This window comes from Microcebus murinus, chromosome 1, assembly GCF_040939455.1.
Source record: "Microcebus murinus isolate Inina chromosome 1, M.murinus_Inina_mat1.0, whole genome shotgun sequence".
NCBI lineage: Eukaryota > Metazoa > Chordata > Mammalia > Primates > Cheirogaleidae > Microcebus > Microcebus murinus.
The window spans coordinates 77767449-77794479 of NC_134104.1; the positions used below are offsets into that span (position 1 = coordinate 77767449).

General features: G+C 38.4%; 1 protein-coding gene across 2 annotated transcripts in view; it reads left to right on the forward strand.

Moving 5' to 3' along the window:
- IGF2BP2 (insulin like growth factor 2 mRNA binding protein 2) overlaps positions 1 to 27031 on the forward strand; it is a 163287-nt gene that overhangs the window by 106703 nt on the left and 29553 nt on the right. For both annotated transcript variants that reach the window (XM_012749810.3, XM_012749812.3), the window contains exons 3-7: positions 5177 to 5225; positions 6286 to 6337; positions 9594 to 9657; positions 12382 to 12654; positions 14577 to 14711. In XM_012749810.3, the coding sequence (XP_012605264.1) occupies positions 5177 to 5225; positions 6286 to 6337; positions 9594 to 9657; positions 12382 to 12654; positions 14577 to 14711 (573 nt within the window). The remainder of the gene's footprint in view (positions 1 to 5176; positions 5226 to 6285; positions 6338 to 9593; positions 9658 to 12381; positions 12655 to 14576; positions 14712 to 27031) is intronic.

Sequence of the window (27031 nt, forward strand, 5' to 3'; positions counted from 1 at the left end):
AGAGAGAGAGAGAGAGAGAGAGAGAGAGAGAGAGAGAGAGAGAGAGAGAGAGAGAGAAAACACAAAGTTTAAGAGACAGATGGGTAGAAGATTGGACTTGGCTATCACTGGTGTCTTATTTGCTTCCTTGAGCAGCCCTAGGTCCTAGATCAATTTAGCACAGAATGTCCCTTGCACAGAATGTCCAGAAGTTTTAAGGGGAACTTTCAAAACTAATGAGGAATGGGAAACAGATAAAGTGCCTCAAGCACTAATGAGTGCATGGGATGGAGTGAAATCTGACTATAGCACTAAAGTGGTGTAGAGCTAAGAGCTCTGGTGGTTTCCACCCCAGCTCTGCCACCTGCCTCTCTTTATGGATAACACTGGTTCCCTCCCTCTAATTTCCCTCCAGGATGAGGACCTTGTGTCATCTAATGGAGCCCAGAGTTGCTGTGGAAATAGATAGGATCTAGTTAGATAAAATCCCTCATTGAACTCCAAAGGACTCTCCCAGGGCTCCTTTGCTTCCTCCGCTGCTTCTCTTGCCCTTAATTTACTTGAGAATTCCCTAGATCCTAGCTGACTTAGTTTTCAAATGGAACCTGCAGTCCTACAAGATGGGTTCTCACGATTCATGTTAACTAGTTCTCTGTTCAAGCCCACAGCTTGGTCAGAGCTGGGGTTAGAGTTCCCAAGGTGGCTGATCAGCTTACAGCTGATTGACCATATGCCTGAAAACTACAGCATTCTCCTCCTCACATACCAGCAAGTGTTTTACTTTTTTTTTTAAATATAATACAGATGAAATGGTTCTTCAGTTTTACAGATTCCTTATTATTAAATATGATTTTATTTCCTCAGCTGATTGCCCACTTACTTTAAGTAACAAATTCTACCATGACAAAATAACTTTTGCTAGACCCTTGAAATTTATAACAATGGACATTTAGTTTCTCTGAAATTCACTCAATTGGAACCTTCTATTACCTCTGGGCATCTACAGTACAAAAATAATAACATATTTATAAAAAGTACCTTGAGGCATTTATATGTTGAAAGTCCTTGGAAATCAACTAAATTAGTAGCTGATCTGGGATTATGTATATTTTGTTTTATAGCTCCTTACAATGTGGTAGTCCAGACATGTATACTATAATCACCAATTAACCAGAATATTGAATCAGTTAAACTGGCAAGTTTAACTGATTCCCCAGCCAAGCAGGATAGGCTGTATAGCTGCGGTACCCTTTTCCTAGTAGGTGGCCCTTTCCACCTGAAATGCTTAGTTTACTGGAATATGAGAGTGGGAAATTCTGAGTTCCTGAATTCCAAAGCCCCAGGGAAGGAGCCTATGCATTTGTAATAAAGAGCAGCCTCTGCTTGACTTCAGGTCTTATTCTGCTTTCAGTTAAAATGAAAATAATAATAACAACAACAATAATAATAATAAAGCCTTACTCTGCTGTCCTTTTTACTCTTGTGTGAATTGAAGGTGGACTGAGTGTGTTGAAGGCTCAGCCGGGCACACTTGTAAACTACAGGCGAGGATGTTGGTGTGGCAGGAGTATTGAAAGAGAGAGAGATGAGATGAGGGCAGCGACGGGGCCAGGAAGGGATGTCAGTCAAGGTAGGCGAGAGTAACCAGTCTGTCTGTGTTTGAGGGCCACTGGCAGCGGATGAGGGCTGGGTGGAAGAGGAGGAGGCGCAGGACAAGACGGAGAGGTCAGCTGGGAGACTGCTGTGATAGTTCTATGGCAGCAAGGATGAGAAGTGCCTTTTACATGTATTTAGAGAAGTGTGATTTCATTTTTAACATAAAGGAACTGTGAAAAAAATTTTTAAGGGACAAAGAATTATTATATCACTTTTCTAAGTTACTGTGTGTTTGGCTTTTTTAAAGCAAGGCACAGTCATGGATTTCAAAGGGGGAAAGATGCATTTTCTCATTTGAGACTCAGCCAAACACTGGATTTCCTGTCTAAAGGAAAGAGGGAAAAGAACCCCCCTTCCATCTCCTCTTGACTACCTGACAAGGAGAAATAGACAATTCATTTTCCTAGGTGGGGTTGGGAGTGTCCTCATCATGAACAGACCACTGCCAGTAGCCTGAGTGCTTTCCTCAGCCCCAGGGTTTCAAATTCTCCTTTTCTACTATGTACTTGACCCCATGCTAGATCGTAGAATAGTAAACAAGGAACTGTCCTTGGGGAAATCAGCATGGTGGGGGGAAGGACAGCACCAGCAGATAAATAATTATAGCAAAGAGTGAGCTGTTAGAAACGTGGAAGAGTGTGGAAGAAATAATTCTGCCTGGAGATGTTCCAGACAGCTCTGCAGGGATTGTGTGTGAGCTGGGTTTAAAGGGCATGCAGAAGTCTCTCCTGGGGAAGAAGGGGACGGGCATCCTGGTTACCCTGACCAGAAGGCATCTACCCAGGTTGACCCTGACCATGAAAGATAATCTCTCAGAGTAGTCCCCCAAATGACCTGAGAGCTCCAGTTTAATTGGTTCTACCATAGATAGATATCTCTATTTCTCTTTTTTAGTTCTCAGTTCTTTTTCTTCCTTGCCATCCTGATCTAAGATTAGAGGTGCTACAGACTAGCTTTTTAGAGATTACTCCTCCCAGTGTCCTGCTTAACAAAGGTTCCAGTTACTGAACTGATTGCCTGATGTGCAGTCTTCATGTGAACTAGTACAGGCAAACGTTACTGTTTTAGACCCATTCGATTTGCATTCAGGGTACTCAGCACTGGGCAGTTTCTCTACTTCTGCACTAGAAATGAAAGGTTTGCCAAATAAATTAATAGTCTGTTAGGTAAGAATTTGAGAATACCTAAGCTAAAAAGTGAGGTGTTTTTTTTTATTTTTTTTACTTCCAGTATACTTAAAAATATATATATATATATTCATTAAAGCAACCCTAGTACAAGTTTTTTTTTTTTTTTTTTGAGACAGTCTCTGTTGCCGGGGCTAGAGTGCCATGGCATCGGCCTGGCTCACAGCAACCTCAAACTCCTGGGCTCAAGCAATCCTCCTGCCTCAGCCTCCCAAGTAGCTGGTACTACAGGCATACACCACCATGCCTGGCTAATTTTTTCTATATATTTTTAGTTGTTTGGCTGATTTCTTTCTATTTATAGTAGAGACGGGGGTCTCACTCTTGCTCAGGCTGGTCTCGAACTCCTGAGCTCAAACGTTCCGCCCACCTTGGCTTCCCAGAGTGGTAGGATTACAGGTGTGAGCCACTGCGCCCGGCCCTAGTACAAGTTTTAATTGTTAGTTTTTAAAAGCAAGTAAAACAAAACAAATACAACCTCATTTTTAAAAAAAGCTAATAAGACAGAAGTAGCTAAAATGAAAATGTGCTGTTTTACTGACCAAATCTGCTTATAGCTACCTTTCCCCATGTATTTACATATACACACATTGAATAACATGTAGCTTTTAAAAAACAGAACCAACTTCATCTGTAATTAGCTCTCTTCTTGTAACAGCATGCCTTGGAGAGTTTCCTGTAATAGTGCACATATGTCTACATTATTTTTAACAGTTGTATAATATACTATATTACAGCTCTATTATGATATGTGTACTCATGTCATGTTGGTGAATACTTAGATTGTCTGCAATCTCTATCCATTATAAATAGTGCTACAGTATTTATGTTTGTTCAGACTGAATACATTCACATTTTTTAAAAAATAAGGCAAAAGTAGTGTATTGGAATGAGTACAGAATGGTGACCCTCAGCTCAGTACAGTGACTCATTCCTGTAATCCCAGTGCTTTGGGAGGTTAAAGCAGGAGGATTGTTTGAAGCCAGGAATTTGAGACAAGAGGGGTGGCCCCCCTTGCATTTAATAAAAAAGAGCTAAGAAACCTGTAGCCTCTCATTTACTTCATTGTCTTTTTCTCCATTTCTTCTTCTTTTTTTTTTTTTTTTTTTGAGACAGAGTCTCACTTTGTTGCCCAGGCTAGAGTGAGTGCCGTGGCGTCAGCCTGGCTCACAGCAACCTCAATCTCCGGGGCTCAGTGATCCTACTGCCTCAGCCTCCCGAGTAGCTGGGACTACAGGCATGCGCCACCATGCCCGGCTAATTTTTTGTATATATATTTTTAGTTGGCCAATTAATTTATTTCTATTTTTGGTAGAGACGGGGTCTCGCTCAGGCTGGTTTCGAACTCCTGACCTTGAGCAATCCGCCCGCCTCGGCCTCCCAAAGTGCTAGGATTACAGGCGTGAGCCACCGCGCCCGGCCTCCATTTCTTCTATCTCTCTAGCTCTCTCTGCTTTTCTTTCTCTGCTTGAATTGTGACATTCCTTTCTGGGGCTATTGCCCATGTTAGAGCCGTGGAGAAACATGTGGCTGTGTGTAGCCACTGTTTAGTACCTCTGACCCTAGAAGGAAAGAAGAAGGAATTAGGTGTACACTGTGGCCACCAAATCTCTCCTCTGGCAACCCATTAAAATAGGTACCCTTTGGGATAGGGTCAATATATTTTGAGGGTGAAGGGGCTAATGCTATAGATAGAATCTGTATGGCGATTTAAATTCTAACTACTTTGATAGGATATTGAAAAGGCAAAACTGTATTTAAACTATTTTAGCTTGTTAGGATTTCTTGAATTTGTTTTTTTGTTTTTTTTCAATGTAATTGAAAACTTTTTCTTTTTCTTTTTTTTTTTTTTTGAGACAGAGTCTCGTTTTGTTGCCCAGGCTAGAGTGAGTGCCGTGGCATCAGCCTAGCTCACAGCAACCTCAAACTCCTGGGCTCAAGCGATCCTCCTGCCTCAGACTCCCAAATAGCTGGAACTACAGGCATGCGCCACCAAGCCCAGCTAATTTTTTCTATATATATTAGTTAGCCAATTAATTTCTTTCTATTTATAGTAGAGACGGGGTCCCGCTCTTGCTCAGGCTGGTTTCGAACTCCTGACCTCGAGCAATCCACCGCCTTGGCCTCCCAGAGTGCTAGGACTACAGGCGTGAGCCACCATGCCTGGCCTAATTGAAAACCTTAAAACAGGATGCTCTTGTGAAAAGATTCACAGTAGGAGAAATCTTTTCTTGATTCCCTGGTGAAGACAGTGAGAAAATAAACTCAAATCATGATCTTAAGCCTGTTTTTATTCTTTGTTGAAGTTTGTGTCCTAGAGAAAAGTGTCATAGTCTGTGGTTTTATCTTTACAGGAGCAGGAAAATTCAGATTCGAAACATCCCTCCTCACCTGCAGTGGGAGGTAAGCCACTGTCACTTTTTAATGGGTTGACAAGACACTTTCTCCCTTTTTTAGTTCCCTTTTCCACTTAGGAATTAGACATCCCTCAGACTTTTACACAAATCTCCTGGGTCCTGTCTCTTCCTTTTTTAGTACTCTAATGTCCACGATCTGTCATGAGTTTGGGGTCATCTTTGTTCCTTTCATCCTAGAGAATGTACACTTTGATCTCTCATGTTTTGTCTTGTCAAGTACCACACTCCGAAGCACCAACAAACAAGCTGTGAAACAAAACGCATACCTTGTTCATGATTTTCATCTCATGATTTTAAAAATTATCTATATCTTTCTGAATCATGATTTTTAAAAAAATCAGTGAAAAACCAATAAAATAGAAAGTTCTTTGTTGGTTTGAACAGATTTTTTGTTTGTTTTGAATTAGTTTCTATGAGTAATAGCTAAGATGTATTTTCAGAGTTGTAAAACTTATAATATTGCTACCTTAAAATAAAAATATGGGTAAAAATAAACTGCCTGGTATTTTCTTCCCCAACCCAAAGAAAATCAAAATAGCCTTAAAGGAAACAATGTTTTGTCTAACACTTTTGTTACTTATTTTAAAGCTTTTTATTATGGTAAATTTCAAGCATATACATCCCATTACTTTGTAAAATAAAGAAATCCCTGGGAAGAAAACTGAAGGATGAATTGTTAAATCTTTCAGTAAGGAGAAGTGAGCCACTTTATCCTGATCCTCATTTGAAGAGCAATAAGTGAGTTCCAACCATGATGATAACTGTGCTTGTTAACAGTTACTAAGACTCTGAAATTCTGCTGTACCACCTTAATGAACAGATTACATGGGAGCCAATAAGCAAATGAAAGAGTCCCATATATTTATTCAGTTCTAACTGTTTTTATGGAAGACGTGAAATATCAATGTAATTAGATTATTCCTATAACTGTTGTTTTTTGTTGTTGTTGTTGTTGTTTTAATTCATTTCCTGGGGCATATTACTATATCATTTTTTATGAGTATGATCTTATCTTCCTATTCTGACATTGAAGCTTTCTCTTTCAGGTTTTAGATGGACTTTTGGCTCAGTATGGGACAGTGGAGAATGTGGAACAAGGTAATAAGTGAGGAAATTACTATATTGAGCTTTAAAGAAAGATACTACCTGTTATTTCTTATAGGCTGGGGCAACTCCAGGGAGAAATAGTAAATTCATATTCCTTTGAAACAAGCTTCCTAAACTGTATGTTTGTATATCTACATGTAAGAGAACTCTATATCTTTCTATGTATATCTATATAGTTTATTATTTTAAGGAATATGATTTTCAGGCTATTTTTCTTATACCCTGCAATGTGCTCAAGCACTGGACAAACACTATCAGGCTGGGGGGGCTAAGCTTAATTCACTAGGAGTAACTGTATTTACATTCTTGCTCCTTTCCTTTTCCTAGATAAGAAAAACATATCCTCATGTCTTTGACTGTTTCCCAAGGAGAAGGACTCTTACAGCAAAAATCCCTTTGCGTGCTTGTGATAATGCAGATTCCTAGGACTCTCCATATACCTACTGGGTAAGAGTCTTTGAGGGAGGAGCTCATGAATCTGTATTTCAAACAAGCACCCCAAAGTGATTTTTATGTGCATTCAAGTTTGAGAACCACTGTCTTAGGAGCAGTGCTGCAAATACCCAGAAAATACTTTTCTTCCTGCCACCCTCATTTTTATCTTCTAAAGTATGAAAACCTATGATTTTTAAAAGGAAAAAAAAAGATACCTCAAGCTGATATCTTATGTCGCTCTTTAAGAGTCCTGGAAAAGTAGATTCCAAGCTCCTGATGTGACAGGCAGTAACGTGATAAAGATTATTTTTGCCTTGGACAAAATAGCAGAAATGTAAATTCTGCTATTTACAGAATGTAAATACAGGAAAGCAGAATGTAAATTCAGTCCCTCACTGACTATGAGCCCTTCAGAAAGTCACTCAGCTTCACTGGCTCAGTGTCCACATATGTAAAATAGGGAGAATAATCCATTCTTTCTCTGTCTACACAAAGAGAACCTGTATAAGGTATTTCTAGACAGTGGAGTCATACATCATCTTAAGGGATTAAGGTTCACTTAGGAAAAATTGTAGCGAACTCATTTTCTCACATGTGATCTATTCTATCTGCCAGGATAATTAATATAATAGTTTTAAAGCAGTAATTATTCAGATGTTCTCCACTCCATGAATATTAAAAATATTATTATTCATTTCATGCTGCTGCCTGCTCATGCCCAAAGGTGAAGGGCAAGAGCTCAGAGGAAGACATGATTTACAAGGATTCTGTTTCTCAGTTCTTATTTCCCTCAACATGGAAAAGAAGACATTCTAATGATTGGATCTAGTAGCCCAGATGGCCTTACCATGAACCTGTAAAAATTACTAAGACCATGTTATAAATTCAGGACAATGCTACTAAAAGAAGAAGTATTCCAGGTCCCTGGGACGGTTTACAGCTCCTGGGGCACCTATGCCCTTGGAGACCGTCCAGTTTCCAGCTGCCTCACAACTTACAGGATAGAACTGTTGAGCTATTGTTTTGTCCTGTTTCAGGGGGGATTCCTGATTCAGCAGGAAAACATTCTCAGTAGAGTTTTAGGACACTTTATAGAACTTTCAGTCCAATGAAATAAATTGTTTGAATGGAGCTCAGCTCATTCCAGAATCAAAGAACTTCCTGATTTCCTGAAGACAAACGTCTTGGAAGAACAGAGAATATGACTAAGAAGTGTGAACAAAATCTGAGAATCTTAGTGGATAGCTTTATTCAGGAGGTTAAACCCAGCCCTTTCTGGGAGTCTCATCTGTAGCACTAGAAAGCAGCAAATATGAAACCTCAGTAGCATTCTATGTGTCAGCACTGACAGAGGACAGTTTGGGGCTGCACATCCCCTGTTTTGCACTGTGCGGACTCTGGGTAAGTGTGAATTAGAGGGCAATATGAACACTCCTGGGCAAAGGACAGGGCTGGGCTCAGTGTTTATGGCATGTAGCTCTCAATGGAAGTTCTTCCTGAGGATTATGCACTCCCTTACCCCCACCTACCCCAAAAGGCTGCAGCTACTTTGAAGTTATTGGACAAACAATATTTTTAACAGCGGTCTTCAACCTTTTTGTGGGCCCAGGCCCCTTTAAGAATCTTACAGAAATTATAAACCAGAAAAACTCACATTTCCACACATTTGAATCATTTGGGAAGGGCAGGGTATTTATAGAATTCCTGAAGCCCAAGCATGAATCCAAGGTTAAGAATCCCTGCATTATAGAGTTTTATTATTACTTTGAAAAACAGCTTTATCATGATTTTCTTAAATTATTCTTAATGTTGTTAACTCCAAATCTCCCAACAGCTTAAATGTTTTAAAGGGAGGATTTGATCTAGTCACATCTGTTTTTTTAGGGAAAAGCATTGAGAAAGTTTTATCTTCCCTTTTGAATTTACTTTTAATTTCCAACTGGGAAGAAGAGGCAAGCAATTGTGAACCAAGATAAGCCAACTCACTAGAGTAATCCCTTATTAGCCAGTCTTAGAGTTAGTATGTTTTCTCCTTTAGCCAAGTGAGTGAGAATTGTCAGTTTTCCTTATTGAGTGTGCACAGTTACTAAATTTAATTCACATAGTCAAAGAGTTTAGTGCAAAAATAGTGATCGTTCAACCTTGTCAACAAATGAAAAATTAAACTTAAACATTTTCTTATATATATATCCAATTATTTAAAATAAACACAAAGCGTAACAACTAAAACTCATACCTTGATTTGTGGTATAATAAATTGATCCAAACCTCTAGAAAAACAATCTGAAAATGCACATTAAAAAGCATCATGTTCTTTTACCTGGTTAATTCTCTTCTGTGATTTTAGCATAAAGAAGTAATTCAGAAGACCACAAAATCAAGTGATGTTTGCAGCAAAGGTGATTTTTAGCAATGCTGTTTGGAATAACAAATCCTGGAAACAACCTATTTGCCAACAATTGGGGAATGGTTAGGCAAATCATGACATATTCAACTCACTAAATTTTATGTAGACATTAGAAATGAGAAATACAAAGAATATGTCCATGTACATATATTCATGCACAAGTATTTATAAAATAAGTGAAAAATATAGTTCTGAGTTATATATATAATAGATTACAAATGTGTTATATATATTTGATTACAAATTATCATGAATACACATGAATAAACACAGAGATGCAAATAACTGTAGAGCTAGGGTGATGAGGTTTTCTGTGTATTTTTCTCTAAAGTTCATCTGTTTACCTTAAGCCAGAGAGTGACAGCTTTTTCTTCTATGACAATGTAGTTTTTGCTTTTTCCCTAGTCAACACAGACACAGAAACTGCTGTTGTCAACGTCACATATGCAACAAGAGAAGAAGCAAAAATGTAAGTGGATTAGGGCTTATTTCCTTTTAAGTTTATTTTGGTTTTGTCTTTGAACTTCATTGAGTCCTGTATCTATAAATCTTTTCTGAAAAGATAGGAATCAGTAGAGTCCTACATATGCCACCTTTGACATACTGATGCAGCTCCACAGCCTCTGAACCACCGTTGACATGTTGGTATAGTTCCAGAGTATTCTTGCCACCTTTGACATGTCAGTGGAGCTCCAGGACATTCATACCAGGATGTTTGTTGATTTGTACAGACTTGATTGTGAAAAATGTTGAGCCTTGCCATCAAAACCAAGGGGGGAACCATGTCTTGACATGATCAGGAATAGAGGGCACCAGCTCTGTGACACTGTGTCCACTAGGCTCTGCTTTGCCAACCACTTGGGGCCACTTTTACCTGGAGTTTCCTCCATGCACCATGACAAAGAAGCACAAACCCATGCTGAAACATCAGTTTTTCCTCTATGTAATATTAAAAGGGAGATCCACCTCAGTGATGACAGCAGCAGAGAAAATTGTCTGGAAATAGTTAGTTAATCAGTAACACCTGGTTTGGTTTCTTTTACCCCTATTCTTTTCCCAATGCCCATTCATTACTACATTGTTTCAATGATAGTTAATTTGAGCTTAGCTATTTTTTTTTTTTTTTTTTTGAGACAGAGTCTCACTTTGTTGCCCAGGCTAGAGTGAGTGCCGTGGCGTCAGCCTGGCTCACAGCAACCTCAAACTCCTGGGCTCAGCGATCCTACTGCCTCAGCCTCCTGAGTAGCTGGGACTACAGGCATGCGCCACCATACCCGGCTAATTTTTTGTATATATATTTTTAGTTGGTCAATTAATTTATTTCTATTTATAGTAGAGACGGGGTCTCGCTCAGGCTGGTTTCGAACTCCTGACCTTGAGCAATCCGCCCGCCTCGGCCTCCCAAAGTGCTAGGATTACAGGCGTGAGCCACCACGCCCGGCTGAGCTTAGCTATTAATGAACATGAGATTTGAGTTTTTTAAAAAAACAACAAGGCCAGGTGCAGTGGCTCATGCCTATAATCCCAGCACTGTGGGAGGCTGAGGCAGGAGGATCATTTGAGACTAGGAGTGTGAGACCAGCCTAGACAACATAGCAAGAACTCATCTGTACACAAAATTTTTTAAATTAGCCAGGCATGGTGGCAGGCACCTGTAGTCTCACCTACTTATAAAGCTGAGGCAGGAGGATTGCTTGAGCCCAGGAGTTAGGTTGTAGTGAACTATGATGACGCCATTGCACTCCAGCCCAGGCGAGATAGTTGCTTTCTTTGTAGGAGGTCACTGAAGTACCCGTCAGGTCACCATAACTAGAATCATGGTCCCATGTGGTCATGCTTTATGAAAGTGGCATAGCTTGGTTATATATCCTAGGATTATAGTTATATTTCTTTTTCAAGGTTTCAACACACATAAAGATATATTTAACCCATTCTCATACCACTAGTTTTCAGAAAGTTAATTCTGCATTGAAAAGGTAATAGTTATTTTACTGTTAACTTTTGCACACATACTGAAGCAGGAGAAATACCAACCACTCACTTTAATGGTATCCAGCTGCTGCTTAGGTGGACCTCTGTACATGATAATACCCTGTTTTCTTCATTGAATTCAAAAGGTACTGCTTTGTAATAAATTCCCAGACCCTAAACGTTAGCATAGTAGAATTGGCTTAATGCTGGTAAACATGAAAAATTGTTCTACTTCATGTATAGTTTTTAAAATATAGTAGTGGGATATCCTTTATCCTCTATTAAATTGATAAATATTTTTAAATAACAATACTCTGTTCTTTTGAAGATTCAAGGACACAAATGCTCTCCTAAACTGCTGTGGGATAGTAAATATTGAATCCTTTCCAGAGGGCCATTTGGGAATACTTAACAGTCATATTAGAATTCTGCATACTTTCTCCTTTCCAACTATTAACCAGGCCTGACCCTGCTTAGCTTCCGAGATCAGATGAGATCAGATGGGTTCAGCGTGGTATGCCCATAGACTTTGCATACTTTCTGATCCAGTAATTCTATTAGGAATTTGTCCTGTGTGCAAAGTTGTAGTTGCAAAGATGCCTATGGCAATGCTGTATGTAATTGTAAAAGATTAGACAAAACAGATATATCCAACGATAAAGGATCAGTTGCAAAAACTATTGTAAATGAGTAGAATGTTAAACAGCCATTAATTATATTGGAAGATATTTAATGACATGGAAACATGTTTAGAGTATTAGCTATTTTTAAGGATAAGAAAACAATATGTACAATAAAATCCATTTTTATAAACAATCGTATTTGAGAAAGACAGGAAAGATAAAATGGATTTGGACTTATCTTCTGAATTTTCAATAATTTGTATTATGATTAAAATGAGAAAAAAGTCATAATTTTATACCTATGTTTATGAAGAGTTTTTTGATAAGTGTGGGGTACAGCCTTGGGTGGCGAAAAAAAGCAGAATGCAAAATTGTATTTCAAGTATGACCAGGCCTATACATTGGGATTACTTGTTTAATTGTTAACTGCAAGCTCTGAGAGAACAGAAGTGGTTTCTGTCTTGCTCACTGTTGTATGCTCAGTGACTGGAATGGCATCTACATAGGCCCGGTAAATGAGAACGAATGAACTAGTCTGTAGGACAGTCTCTCTTGATGTTGCTCTCTGACAAAACTCTCCCATCCTTGCTGCATTTCAGAGCCGTCGAGAAGCTAAGCGGGCATCAGTTTGAGAACTACTCTTTCAAGATTTCCTACATCCCGGATGAAGAGGTGAGCTCCCCTTCGCCCCCTCAGCGAGCCCAGCGTGGGGACCACTCTTCCCGGGAGCAAGGCCACGCCCCTGGGGGCTCTTCTCAGGCCAGACAGATTGATTTCCCGCTGCGGATCCTGGTCCCCACCCAGTTTGTTGGTGCCATCATCGGAAAGGAGGGCTTGACCATAAAGAACATCACTAAGCAGACCCAGTCCCGGTACGTGCCTCCGGGGCTTCCTTTGCTTCCTTCTGAGGGGTCCCCTGCGTGCTAGTGGGTCTCAGCCACCTTCAGGTCACTATTGCTTATATCAGCGGGAGGCTATGCTATAAGGGACAGTGGCTTTTTTCAGCAGGACTACTAACAGAATAACGTCAAGCTGGGGGCTTTGATGAGCTTTCATGCCAGTGGCCTAATGGTCATACCTTGAGAGGCTAAAGGTTCACGAAGAGGGTACTGGTGACCTCACAGCCAGGATGTTGCCATATGCTAACTACTTTGTGAATGCATGGATTCCTAAATGAGCAGAGGTGTAGGGCTCTGTGGGATCCTAAAACCCACTCATCTGAGCTCTTACCTCCTCCCCTGAATCAGACCCCTGGGGCACTGTTCTTTGAGATCACCTAGGTAGTCTCACAAAGAGCTACATAATAAAAAAGTGGGTGAGCCACTGTCATGTCAAGCAGGAAATAAAGTACACTGACCTGGTATGCTATCTGTTTAAGAAGACTAAACTGGTTATAGGAGTTTTAGCAGATAAAATGACTTATGGAGTTGCTGATTTTTGTATGTTCCTGAGACCATAGCACGATGTAATGAAGAAAGCACAGGGTGTGCAAACAAAGACTCATGTTCAAGTTTTACCACTCATTGGCCATATGATCTTGGAAAAAAACTTTTAACCTCTCTGAGCATCAGTTGCTTCTTCTGTTAAAAAAAGGGGGGAAGAGGTTCCTAACTGTTTTGCCAGGCTTAGTGTGAGAATTAGTACAGTCAGGCAGATTGACTGAAATAATTAATATGAAAGCACTCAAATTGCAAAGCAACAAATTACTGACAAATATTGGTTATTTACATGTGCTAGTGCATTTTATTTAGGTCAGTCACTGAGTGTCTTGTAACCTGAAATAGAAAATGCTATTTCCTTCAAAACATCTTATAGTTATCCCCAAATAATAGACACAAATATGGATGAGTGAGTCCCAGAGTACAGAATCTTATGAGTGAAGTGATGAAATAGGAGAGAGGGAAGTTACTGTCTGGTATTCTCTTTATTTGAAAACCAGCCCAGTCTTTCCCTCCAAATTTGCTTCACTGTGAAAGTGACTTTTACTTATATGTCTTTTTGTTCCAAAAATTGTTTAAGATGACTTAAAAGAGAAAAAAAAAAGCAAGTTTAAATAGAAGTGAAGGTTGCTTTCAAATGTACCCATTTTTTAGAAGTGGGCCAAAGACTCAGCTCTGGGCTTTCTAACAGCCAGAGTAAAAAAGGGATATAATCAATTATGTGATTTTGAAAGTTAACAAAAACAAGTAGGGCCACAACTACCCGAAGGAGTCTGATAAAGTGATCAAGCTTTTGAGCCATTACTTTTAAGAGCCTGGAAGAAGGCAGGCTGCCAATGGAAAGGAAACCAAAAATTTAGAGAGCCAGAGAGAGGGCATGCCTCTGTTTTCTATCCACATTCAAATATATAAAACTTGCTTGAATTTGGTGTTTGGATTTGGATTAACATATGGCTTTTAAAAGCTGCAATCAGTTCAGGGACCGGCACTGTGCCAACGTGCAGTATTATCCTTCTCACTTTACTCTTCACTTCTACAATCATTTGAAAGGCTACACAAAATACTTCATTTACCAAACTGGCTTCATTACCAAGTTGGCTTAGAGCCTTTGTCCCACAGCACTCCTGTAAGAACCATTCCCTTCTAAACGGAGCTGCAAAGAATTACAGTTTGGCACAAGACTCCTTGCACTGCTTGCCTCCTTCTTGGAGAATGGCATTGGTTGCAGACCTGCTAATGACACTTCATTGTTTGTCTGTATCCTTGCTGTACGTTGGCTGGCGTGATGCTTTCTTGGGACTAGGGTCTTATCCCAAATGACGTTGTACTTATGGCTCCTGATTCTTTTCCCGCAGGGTAGACATCCATAGAAAGGAGAACTCTGGGGCTGCAGAGAAGCCTGTTACCATCCATGCCACCCCAGAGGGAACCTCTGAAGCATGCCGCATGATTCTTGAAATCATGCAGAAAGAGGCTGATGAGACCAAACTGTAAGTTTGCATGCAATGCCCAGATCACTCAACAGAGAATAGGAGCAACTTCTCCCTTATTTAATCCAAGAAAAAATTTTAAAAGCTCTTAATCTATTACTCAGTAAAGGGATAGGGGAGGGATTATGCTTTAAGAAATTTGTTCCCAAGAAGAATACAGCGAGAGATCTCTTACATTTACAATATGGCTGTTTCTCCACTTGCATGTTTTTCTTGGTGATCCTAGTGCTTCTGTCACCCATTGGTAGTAATTATTGGTAGGAGCATATAGACTCACGTTGTCCAATAGAACTTTCTGCAGTGATGGGAATGTTCTATATTTGCACTGTTCAACAGTATAGCCACTAGCAATATGTCGCTATCGAGTACTTGAAATGTGACTAGCACTATGGAGGAACTGAATGTTTTATTTTAACTCACACAATCGCTTCTTGGTCTTTTGGCTAAGATCAAGTGTAGTATTTTAACTCATACAAATTTAAATAGCTACATGAATGGCTAATGGCTATCATATTGAACAATGCAGGTAAAGAATGTATGTTGTCACCAAACCTATAATTTACTGTTCTGGAAAAGGTTTTTCCCACCATGATTCTAAACCATTTGCACTCTTAAAATTGGATGACATTTCCTTAAGTAGTAGAAACTAGTTTCCAAGTGGCTACTTTACTCTTATTCCTTTTTTTTCTTCTATCTCTCCCCTCCCTTTCTTTTATGAAATACTACTTAGGATCCCACAGCGTAATCAGTGTTGTGTCAATTTGAATGGCATATATAGTTCTTACTAAACAAATTGATTCTGTGTTATAAATGAATGAATGGTAATGGAGTAGACAATATAATAAGTAAAAAAGACTTTTTAGTTTGGCAAAATCTGCTTGTGGGCAGTAGTGACAATTTTATAGAGAATCAGTAAGGAATGAAGCAAGTATAAAATTAATTTGGCAAATAATGTCAAACATGAGTGTTCCAAAACCAGGAAGCCGAAAGTGGTCCTTCAAAGAAGAACATTGCAAGTCAATTCTCAGATTTCTTAAGGGACTCTCTCCTTTTACTTATGAATTATTTACTTGGGGCTTTTGAAATCCCCCAAATACCATAGTTTAATTTGAAGAAGCCTCTCTCTCATCCAAGTGATTGAGAAGTTTATAAATAATACCTTCCTTGGTTCTTCAAGGAACTTACAAAATTCTAAATGTCAAAAAGATTGATTTATAAATTGGGTTTTAAGTTTTGATGTAGAGCCAAGATAGAATTTGAACGTCTTGGAAATAAATTTCTTTTGAGTTCCTACACTGTGCTGAGTATTATGCTGGGGGTTGAGGATACAACTATGAACAAGAGCCAGTCCCTGCTTTGATGGAGCTTACAATCCATTGGAGTGATACTAATTAAGGAAATAATTACATCAATAAGTAATTAAGGACAGCTATGAGAAACGCTGCAGTGGAAAAATGGAGTGTCCAATGACTGTATGTAACTGGAGGCTGTAATCAAGGTTTTAGAAGACAAGAGGGGATTTGGAGGTTTCAGATAAGGCAGAGAAGGACTCCTTTTGTAGGAGACAGAGCCTGAGGGGGTGAGTAGTAGTTAGAAGATGTAGGAGAACAGGGATCCTAAAATTTCTTTTTATTCATTCACCAAATATTTTTTTTTTTTTTTTTTTTTTGAGACAGAGTCTCACTTTGTTGTCCAGGCTAGAGTGAGTGCCGTGGCGTCAGCCTAGCTCACAGCAACCTCAAACTCCTGGGCTCGAGTGATCCTTCTGCCTCAGCCTCCCGAGTAGCTGGGACTACAGGCATGTGCCACTATGCCCGGCTAATTTTTTATATATATATCAGTTGGCCAATTAATTTCTTTTTGTTTATAGTAGAGACGGGGTCTCGCTCTTGCTCAGGCTGGTTTTGAACTCCTGACCTTGAGCAATCCGCCCGCCTCGGCCTCCCAAGAGCTAGGATTACAGGCGTGAGCCACAGCGCCCGGCCCCATTCACCAAATATTTATTGAACACCTACTATGTACAGGCACTGTTCCATATGCCAGGAACTCAGCAGTGCACTAAGCTGACAAAAATCCCTGCCCTCTGAAAGTTTTCATTCTAGTGGAGCTTCTTCAAGCATCCTGTTTATTTTGAGGCAGTAGTAATGCATCTGTTAGGTGCTTTTGGTCTCAACAGAAAATACAGTGGCTTAAGCAGTAAGAAACAATTGCTGTGTCACATAACAATAAGACCTAAGGTAGAGTAGCTCCAAGGTTAGTTGAATCAAGGGCTCAAAGACCCAGGACACATTTTTGCTTTTCCTGTCTCATATTCCCTTGTCATAATAGGAGGGCTGTAGTGATTTTAGACCTATGTCTGCACAGAAAAATATTCACAGATTGAGAGAGAGGCCATCCCTTCCCTGTGCCTTTTTTAAAAAACTTCTTTAAAAATTGTAGTAAAAACCCATAACATAAAACTTACTATCTTAATCATTTTTAAGTGTACCATTCAGTAGTGTTAAGTATATTCACATTGTTGTGAAACAGATTTCCAGAACTGTTTCATCTTGCAAATCTGAAACTCTGTATCTATTTAACAATTCCCTTCTCCCTATTCCCCTCTGCCTCTGGCAACCACTACTCTACTTCCTGCTTCTATGAATTTGACTACTTTAATTTAGATACCTCATATAAGTAGAATCATATAGTACTTACCATTTTGTGACGTGCTTATTTCGCTTAGCATATTGTCCTCAAGGTTCATCCATGTTGTAGCATGTGGCGGGATTTCATTCCTTTTTAAGGCTGAATAACATTCCATTGCATGTGTATACATTTTGTTTATCCATTCATCTGTTGATGGACATTTTGGGCTGCATCCACCTCTTGGCTATTATGAATAATGCTATTATGAACATGATTGTGTCATTATCTCTTCAAGTCTCTGCTTTGAGTTCTTTTGGATATGTGCCAAGAAGTAGGATTGCTGGATCATATGGTAGTTCTACCTTTAATTTTGTAGGGAACCTCCATTCTTTTTCCTAGCAGTTGCTTTGTTTTACAATCCCGGTAAAGTGCGCACGGGTTCCAGTTTCTCCACGTCCTCACCAACACTTGTTATTTTCTGTTATTTTGATAGCAGCTATCCTAGATGATATCTAATTGTGGTCTTGATTTGTGTGTCTCTGATTATTAGAGATTAGTGAAGTAGAGCTTTTTTTATATGTTTGTTGGCCATTTGTATATCATCTTTGGAGCAATGTCTATTCAGGTCCTTTGTTCATTATTTAATTGAGTTACTTGATTTTCTGTTGTTGAGTTTAGGGGTTCTTTATATATTTTGGACATTAATTCCATCTTAGTCCATTTTCTGAACTATAACAGGATACCTGAGACCATGTAATTTATAAAGAACAAAAGTTTACTTGGCTCATAGTTCTTCTGGAGGCTTGGAAGTCCAAGAGCATGGTGTCACCACCTGGCAAAGATCATCCCATGGTGGAAGCAAGCACATGAGACAGAAAGGGGAAATCAGGCCAAACTCATGCCTTTTGTAAATAGTCCACTAATTCACTCCTGTGATAACTCCACTAATCCATTCATGAGGCCAGAGCTCTCATGTCCTAATCTAACCTCTTAAAGTTACCACTTCTCAACACTGTTACAATGACGGCTAAATTTAAACATGACTTTCAAACCATAGCAAACCCCTGAATGATCTGCAAGTTTTTCCATTCCATAAGTTGCCCTTTCACTCTGTTGATTGTATCCTTTGATACAGGAACACTACTCTCATTTGTCTATTTTTGCTTTTATTGCCTGTGCTTTTGGTGACATATCCAATAAATCATTGCAAAGTGCAATATCATGAAGGTTTTCCCTGTGTTTTCTCGTAGGAGTTTGATAATTTTAGTTTTTATGGGTAGGTCTTTAATCCATTTAAGTTAATTTTTGCATATAGCGTAAGATAATGGTTTAACTTCATTCATTTGCATGTGTATATCCAGTTTTCCCATCACCATTTGGTGAAGAGACTGTTCATTCTCCAACACATAGTATCAGCACCCTGTCAAAAATCACTGGACCAATGCAAGGGTTTATTTCTGGACTCTCTATTCTGTTTTATTGGTCTGTTTGTCGTTATGCCAGTATCACACTGCTTTGATTACAGTAACTTTGTAAGATGTCTTGAAAGCAGGAAATATGAGCACTTCAACTTTCTTTTTTAAAAAATCGTTTTGACTATTTGGGGTCCTTTCAGATTCCATATGAATTCTAGGATAAATTTTTTTCATTTCTGCAAAAACTGCCATTGGAATTTTGATAGGGCTTGTATTGAATCTGTAGATCACTTTCAGTAGCGTGGACATCATTTTTTTTTGTTCTTGTTTAATTTTTTAGAGACAGAGTTTTATGTAGCCAGTCACCCAGGCTGGAGTGCAGTGGCACAATCATAGATCATTGCAACCTTGAACTCCTGGGTAAGCTTGAACTCCTGGGCTCAAGTGATCCTCCTCCATCAGCCTCCTGAATAGCTAGAACTATAGGCGCATGCCACTGTGCTCAGCTAAATTTTTTATTTGTTACAATCAGGGTCTTGCTAGCATGTTGTCCATGCTAGTCTTGAACTACTGACCTCAAGCATTCCTCGTACCTCAGCCTCCCAAAGTGCTGGGATTATAGGTGTGAGCCACTGCACCTGGCCAGTATGGATATCTTAACAATATTAAGTATTCCAGCCTATGAACACAGAATGTCTACGTTTATTTGTGTCTTTAATTTCTTTTAGTAACTTTTTGTAGCTTTCAGTGTATAAGTCTTTTACTTCCTTGGTTAGATTTATTTCTAAGTATTTCATATTTTTTGATGTTATTGGTAAGTGGTAATATTTTCTTAATTTCCTTTTCACATTGTTTATTGCTAGTATATATAGAAATGCAAATTATTTTTCATGTTGATTTTGTATCCTGCAACTTTGCTGAATTCATACTTCTAATGGTTTTTTATAGAATCATTAGGGTTTTCTATATATAAGATCATGTCATCTGTAAATAGAGATCATTTCACTTCTTTCCAATTTGGATGCCTCTTATTTCTTTTTCTTACCTAATTTCTCTGGCTAGGACTTCTAATATTACGTTCAATACAAGTACCAAGAAGGGGCATCTTTGCCTTGTTTTTGATCTTAAAGGAAAAGCTTTCAGTCTTCACCATTCAGTATGATGTTAACTATAGGCTTTTCATAAATGACCTATTTTGTTGAGGTAATCCCCTTTTATTCCTAATTTGTTGGGTATTTTTATCATGAAAGGGTGTTTGTCAAATGTTTTTTCTGTTGAGATGTTTATGTGGTTTTTCTCCCTTCACTCTGTTAATGTGATGTATTACATTGATTGATTTTTGTATGTTGAACCATCCTTGCATTCCAGGAATAAATCACACTTGGTCATAGCATAAATTCTTTTAATTTTATTTGCTAGTATTTTGTTGAGCATTTTTACATCAGTACTCATCAGGGATATTGGTCTGTAGATTTTTGTTGTTGTGTCTTTGTCCTGCTTTGTTTATTTTATTTTATTTTGTTTTGCTTTATTTTATTTTATTTTAATTTAATTTAATTTTATTTTTTGAGACAGAGTCTCCCTCCATTGCCCTGAGTAGAGTGCTGTGGTGTCAGCCTTGCTCACAGCAACCTCAAACTCCTGGGCTCAAGCAATTCTCCTGCCTTAACCTCCTGAGTAGCTGGGACTAAAGGCACACACCACAGACACCTGACTGAGACGGGGTCTTGCTCATGCTCAGGCTGGTCTCGAACTCCTGAGCTCAAGTGATCCTCCCACCCCGCCTCCCAGAGTGCTAGGATTATAGGTATGAACCACTGCACCTGGCTTTGTTTGGCTTTGGAAACAGAATAAAGCTGGCCTCATAGAATGAGGTTGGAAATGTTCTCCCTACCCCTTAGATTTTTTGGAAGAATTTCAGGATTGTGATGATTCTTACTTAAATGTTTGGGAGTGTTCTCCAGTGAAGCCATCTGGGTCTGGGCTTTTATAATCTTTTTTATTTCTGTGGCATTGGTTGTAGTGTTCTGCTTTCATTACTGATTTTAGTTATTTCAGTGTTCTTTATTTCTTTTTTTTCCTTTAGTTAATCTAAAGATGTGTCAATTTGGTTGATCTTTTAAAAAAACCAACTCTTAGTTTTGTTGATTGTATTTGTTCATCTGTGCTCTAATATTTATTATTTCCTTCCTTATGCTGGGTTTGGGTTTCGTTTCTTCTTTTTCTAGTTTCTTAAGGTGTACAGGTAGGTTGTTCAGTTGATTTACCTCATAATATGTACTGCTTTTATATAAGTTTTTGTATGTTATGTTTTTATGTCATTTGTCTCAAAGAATTTTCTCATTTCTCTTGTGACTTCTTTTACCACACTGGTTGTTGTAGAGCGTGTTGTTTCATTGTAAATTGTAATTGTTGTAAATAGTAGATTTCCAGTTTTTTTGTGCTATTAATTTATAGTTTCATTCTACTGTGATCAGAAAAGATATTTTATATGATTTCAGTCTTCTTGAATTTGTTAAGACTTGTTTTGTATATTATCTAGCCTGGAGAACGTTCGATGTGCACTTGAGAAGAATGTATATTCTAGTGCTATTGTGTAGAGTATTATCTATATAGCTGTTGATCTATACTGTTGTTCTAAGTCTCCTACTTTCTTATTGTTCTGTCTGGTAGTTCTATCCAGTATTGAAGTTAGGATATTGAAGTTTCCTAATATTATTGTATTGTTCTGTTTCTCCCTTCAATTATGTCAAAGTTGGCAGCATATATTTAGGAGCTCTGAGGTTTGATGCATAAATATTTGTTATAGCTCCTTGGTGAATTGTCCCTTTTATCATTATATAATGCCCTTTTTGTCTCTTGTAACAGTTTTTTGTTTGAAGTCTATTTGTCTGATACCAAGACAGCCACTCCTCTCTTGTTACTGTTTGTATGGAATATCCTTTTCCACCCTTTACTTTCAGCTTATGTGTGTCCTTAGACCCAAAGTGGGTCTCTTGTAGACAGCGTATAATTAGAACCTGTTTTTTAAATAGCCAATCTATCTTTTTTTTTTTTTTTTTTTTGAGACAGAGTCTCACTTGTTGACCAGGCTAGAGTGAGTGCCATGGCGTCAGCCTAGCTCACAGCAACCTCAAACTCCTGGGCTCAAGCAATCCTTCTGCCTCAGCCTCCCAAGTAGCTGGGACTACAGGCATGTGCCACCATGCCCGGCTAATTTTATATATATATTAGTTGGCCAATTAATTTCTTTCTATTTATAGTAGAGACGGGGTCTTGCTCTTGCTCAGGCTGGTTTCGAACTCCTGACCTCGAGCAATCCGCCCGCCTCAGCCTCCCAGAGTGCTAGGATTATAGGCGTGAGCCACCGCGCCTGGCTCCAATCTATCTTTTTTGATTGGAGAGTTTAATCTTTTACATTTAAAGTAATTACTAATAGGGAAGAACTTACTTTTGCCATTTTGTTCATTGTTTTCTGTATGTCTTGTAGCTTTATTGTCCCTCTTTTCCTCTCTTACTGCCTTCCTTTGTGTTTTGTTAATTTTGGATAGCAGTATGCTTTGACTTCCTTTTGTGTATATTCTTATATTTTCTTTGTGTGTATAATTACAGTTACATAAAATACCTTAAAGTCATAATGTTCTATTTTAAACTGATAATACTAGCACTTTGGGAGTCTGAGATGGAAGGTTCACTTGAGGCCAGAAGTTCGAGACCAGCCTGAGCAACATTAGCAAGACCCCATCTCTACAAAAAAGTAGAAAAGTGAACCAGACATGGTGGCTCATGCTTATTATAGTCCCAGCTACTTGGTATGCTGAGGCAGGAGGATCACTCAAACACAGAAGTTTGCAGTTAACAGTGAGCTATGATGATGCCACTGCACTACAGCCCAGGCAACAGAATGAGACTCTGTCTCAAAAAACAAAAACAAAACAAAACAAATCTCTTTTACAGCCCTACCTCCAAGATTACAAATTACAGCTTTATATATTTTGTATTCATTAACATAGATTTATAGATTTTTAAATGTTTTTCTCATTTAACTTGTGTGCACCAAAATTACTATAATACAGGTTACTATATTTGTTCACATATTTACCTTTATCAGAGAACTGTAAAAGCACTTGAAAGTTAAAGCTCACAGCTCTAATGAAACAATAGTACAAGAGGAAAAACAAAACAAGGTGTCATCCAACATGATGAACAGAACAATATCCCACATATCAGTACTAACGCTGAACGTGAATGGTCTTAATGCCCCACTTAAAAGATATAGACTGGGCCGGGTGTGGTGACTCACGCCTGTAATCCTAGTACTCTGGGAGGCTGAGGCAGGCAGATTGCTCTACGTCAGGAGCTTGAAACCAGCCTGAGCAAGAGCAAGACCCTGTCTCTATTATAAATAGAAAGAAATTAATTGGCCAAATAATATATATAGAAAAAATTAGCCGGGCATGGTGGCGCATGCCTGTAGTCCCAGCTACTCAGGAGGCTGAGGCAGCAGGATTGCTTGAGCCCAGGAGTTTGAGGTTGCTGTGAGCTAGGCTGATGCCATGGCACTCACTCTAGCCTGGGCAACAAAGCGAGACTCTGTCTAAAATAAAACAAAAAAAGATACAGACTGGCTGAATGGATGAAAAAACACTCCTCAAGTGTATGCTATCTCCAAGAAACACAAAGCGTAAAGGGAGCAGTTCAACATAACAATCTCAAATAAATATGTACCTAACAGAGAAGCTTCTAGATTCATAAAGCAAATCCTACTCAACCTAAGCAAAGAAATAAACAATAGCATTGTAATTGTCAGGGACTTCGATACTCCACTGACAGAACTGGACTGATCATTGAAAGAGAAAATCAGTAAAGAAACACTGGATTTAAATGGAACTTTAGAACAAATGGACCTAACAGACATTTACAGAACATTCTACCCAAAAACTACTGAATATATAGTCTTCTCATCAACACATGGGACATTTTCTAAGATTGATCATATCTTAGGCCACAAAACAAGTCTCAGCAAATTCAAAACAATCAAAATCATACCATGCATCTTCTCAGACCACAGTGGATTAAAACTGGAAATCAATTTCAAGAGAAACACTCAAATCTCTACAAAGTCATGGAAATTAAACAACCTACAGCTGAATGGTACTTGGTGAATGATGAAACTAAAATGGAAATTGAAAGAACCTTCAAACTGAATTGCAAAAGAAGACACAAGGATTTCAGTATCTATGGGATACAGTAAAAGCAGTCCTATGGGGAAAATTCATAGCCTTAAATACCTTACATCAAAAAGACAGACAACAAATTAACAAACTAATGTCACATCTTAAGGAACTAGAAATAGAAGAGCACACCAAAGTCAAAGCCAGCAGAAGAATAGAAATAACAAAGTTTAGAGCAGAGCCAAACCAATTGGAAACAATAACAACAAAAATACAAAGTACCAAAGAAACAAAAAATTGGCTCTTTAACAAATAAACAAAATTGATAGACCACTAGCCAGAGTAACCAGAAATAGAAGAGAAAAAGACTCAAGCTCAATCAGAAATAGAAAGTAGACATTACAGCTGATACCACAGAAATACAAAATATCATCCGTGAATGCTACAGAAACCTCTACGCACACAAACTGGGAAACAGAGGTAATGGATAAGTTCCTAGAAACACACAACCTCCCAAGCCTGAATCAGGAAGAAATAAAAGTCCTGAACAGACTGATAATGAGCAGTAAGATTGAAGCAGTAATAAAAAATCTACCAGCAAAAAAAAAAAAAGGCCCTGGACCAGAGAGATTAACAGCCACATTCTACCAGAGCTACAAAGAAGAACTGGTACCTATCTTATAGATATTATTCCATAACATCAAGGAGGGAATCCTCCCTAACTCATTCTATGAAGCCAATATCACTGTGATACCAAAGCCAGGAAATGACACAACAAAAAAAGAAAACTACAGACCAATATCTCTGATGAATGTAAGTGCAAAAATTCTCAACAAAATAACTAGCAAACTGAATTCAGTAGCACATCAAAAAGATAATTCATTATGATCAGGTGGATTTCATTCCAGGGATGCAAGGATGGTTTAAGATATGCAGATTGATAAATGGGGTTCACCACATAAACAGAAGCAAAATTTAGGAAAAACTCCTTTAGACATCAGCGTAAACAAAGAATTTATGACTAGGACCCCAAAGGCAAATATAGCAATAATAAAAATAAATAACTGGGACTTAAGTTAAAAGTCTTTTGCACAGCAAAGGAAATAACAGAGTCAATAGACAACCTACAGAATGGGAGAAAATATTTGCAAACTATATATCCATTATATCCAGAATCTACAAAGAACTCAAACAAACCAGCAAGAAAAAACAACCCCATTAAAAAATAAGCAAAACATGAACTGAAGTTTTTCAAAAGAAGATAGACAAATGGCCAAGAAACATGAAAAAATGTTCAACATCATTAATTGTAAGGGAAATGCAAATCAAAAATACAGTGAAATACTACCTTACCCCTGAATGGCCATGATTATAAAGTGACAAATGATAGATGCTGGTGTGGATGCAGAGAGAAAGGAATGCTTATACACTGTTGGTGGGACTGCAAATTAGTACCTCTATGGAAAATAGTGTGGAGATTCCTTAAAGAAATAAATATAGACTTAACTATTCAATCCAGCGATCCCACTACTGGGTATCTACCTATAGGAAGTCATTTTATCAAAAAGACACCTGCACTCAAATGTTTATCCACAGCACTACAGCACAATTCACAACTGCAAAGATGTAGAATCAACCTAAGTGCCTGTGATGTGTGTGTGTGTATATACACACATACACACACACACATCACACATTTTTTTTCTCTCCTTTTCTGTGTATATACACATGTATACACACACACACACACACACACACATACATACATACATACATACACACACACACACACCCCTTGGGGTACTCCTCAGCCATAAAAACAAAATGAATAACATCATTTGCAAAATTGGGTGGAACTGGAGACCATTATCCTAAGTGAAGTATCTCCGGAATGGAAAAACAAACACCACATGTACTCTCTAATAATTGGGAGCTAAATGATGAGGGACACAAGTGGGCACAAAGAGATGTAAAGGATATTGGAAATCAAGAATGGAGGAGGATGGAAAGGGACGAGAGGTAAAAACTTACTTATTGGGTACAATGAACACTATTCTGATGATGGGTATACTAAAATCCCCAACTTGAGCATTATACAAGGTATCCATATAACAAAAACATTTGTACCCCTTTAGTATTTTGAAATTAAAACAAAAAACTCCTTTACAGCCCTACCCCCAATATCATAAATTACATCTTCATATATTTTATATTAATTAACATAGATTTACAGATTTGTAAATGTTCTTGTCATTTAACTTCCATGTACCAAAATTACTATAATACAGGTTACTATATTTGTTCATATATTTACTTTTATCAGAGAACTGTATATTTTCATGGTTTTTTTATTGCTGCCTACCATTCTTTCATTTCAGTGTGAGGGGCTCCCTCTAGCATTTCTTGTAGAGCAAGTCTCAAGTGGTCATGAAGTCCCTCAGTTTTTGTTCATCTGGGAAAGTCTTAATTTCTTTCCTTTTTGAAGAACAGTTTTGGCAGACGCGGTGTTCTTGGTTGGCAGTTTTTTCTTTCAGCAATTTGAATATATCATCCCACTCCCTTCTGGCCTGCAAAGTTTCTGATGAGAAATTTACAGACGCTCTTATGGAAGCTCCTTTATATGCCACAAATTGCTTTTCTCTTGCCACTTTCAAGATTCTCTCTTTATCTTTGACTTTGGACAGTTTGATTATAAAGTGTCAATATGGTTGTATGTGGATTTATCCCAGTTAGAGTTCTTTTTTTTTTTTTTTTTCCTCTTCTTTTCTTCTCTAGTAATCCTTTACCAGTTGGAGTTCTTTAAGCTTTTTGATCTGTATGTCCATTTCTTTCCTCAGATTCAGGAGGTTTTTGGCCATTCTTCAAATAAGTTCGGTGCACCTTTCTTTTCTCTTCTCTTTCTGGGATTCCCATTATGCATATATTTGTCCACTTGATAGGTCTCCTAAGTCCTTTAGGCTCTCTTGACTTCTTTTTTTTTTTTTTTCTTTTTGAAACAGGGTCTCAACTCTGTTGCTCAGGCTGGAGTACAGTGGCATGATCATAGCTCACTTGCAGCCTGGAGCTCCTGGGCTCAACCATTCCTCGTGCTTTAGCCCCTCAA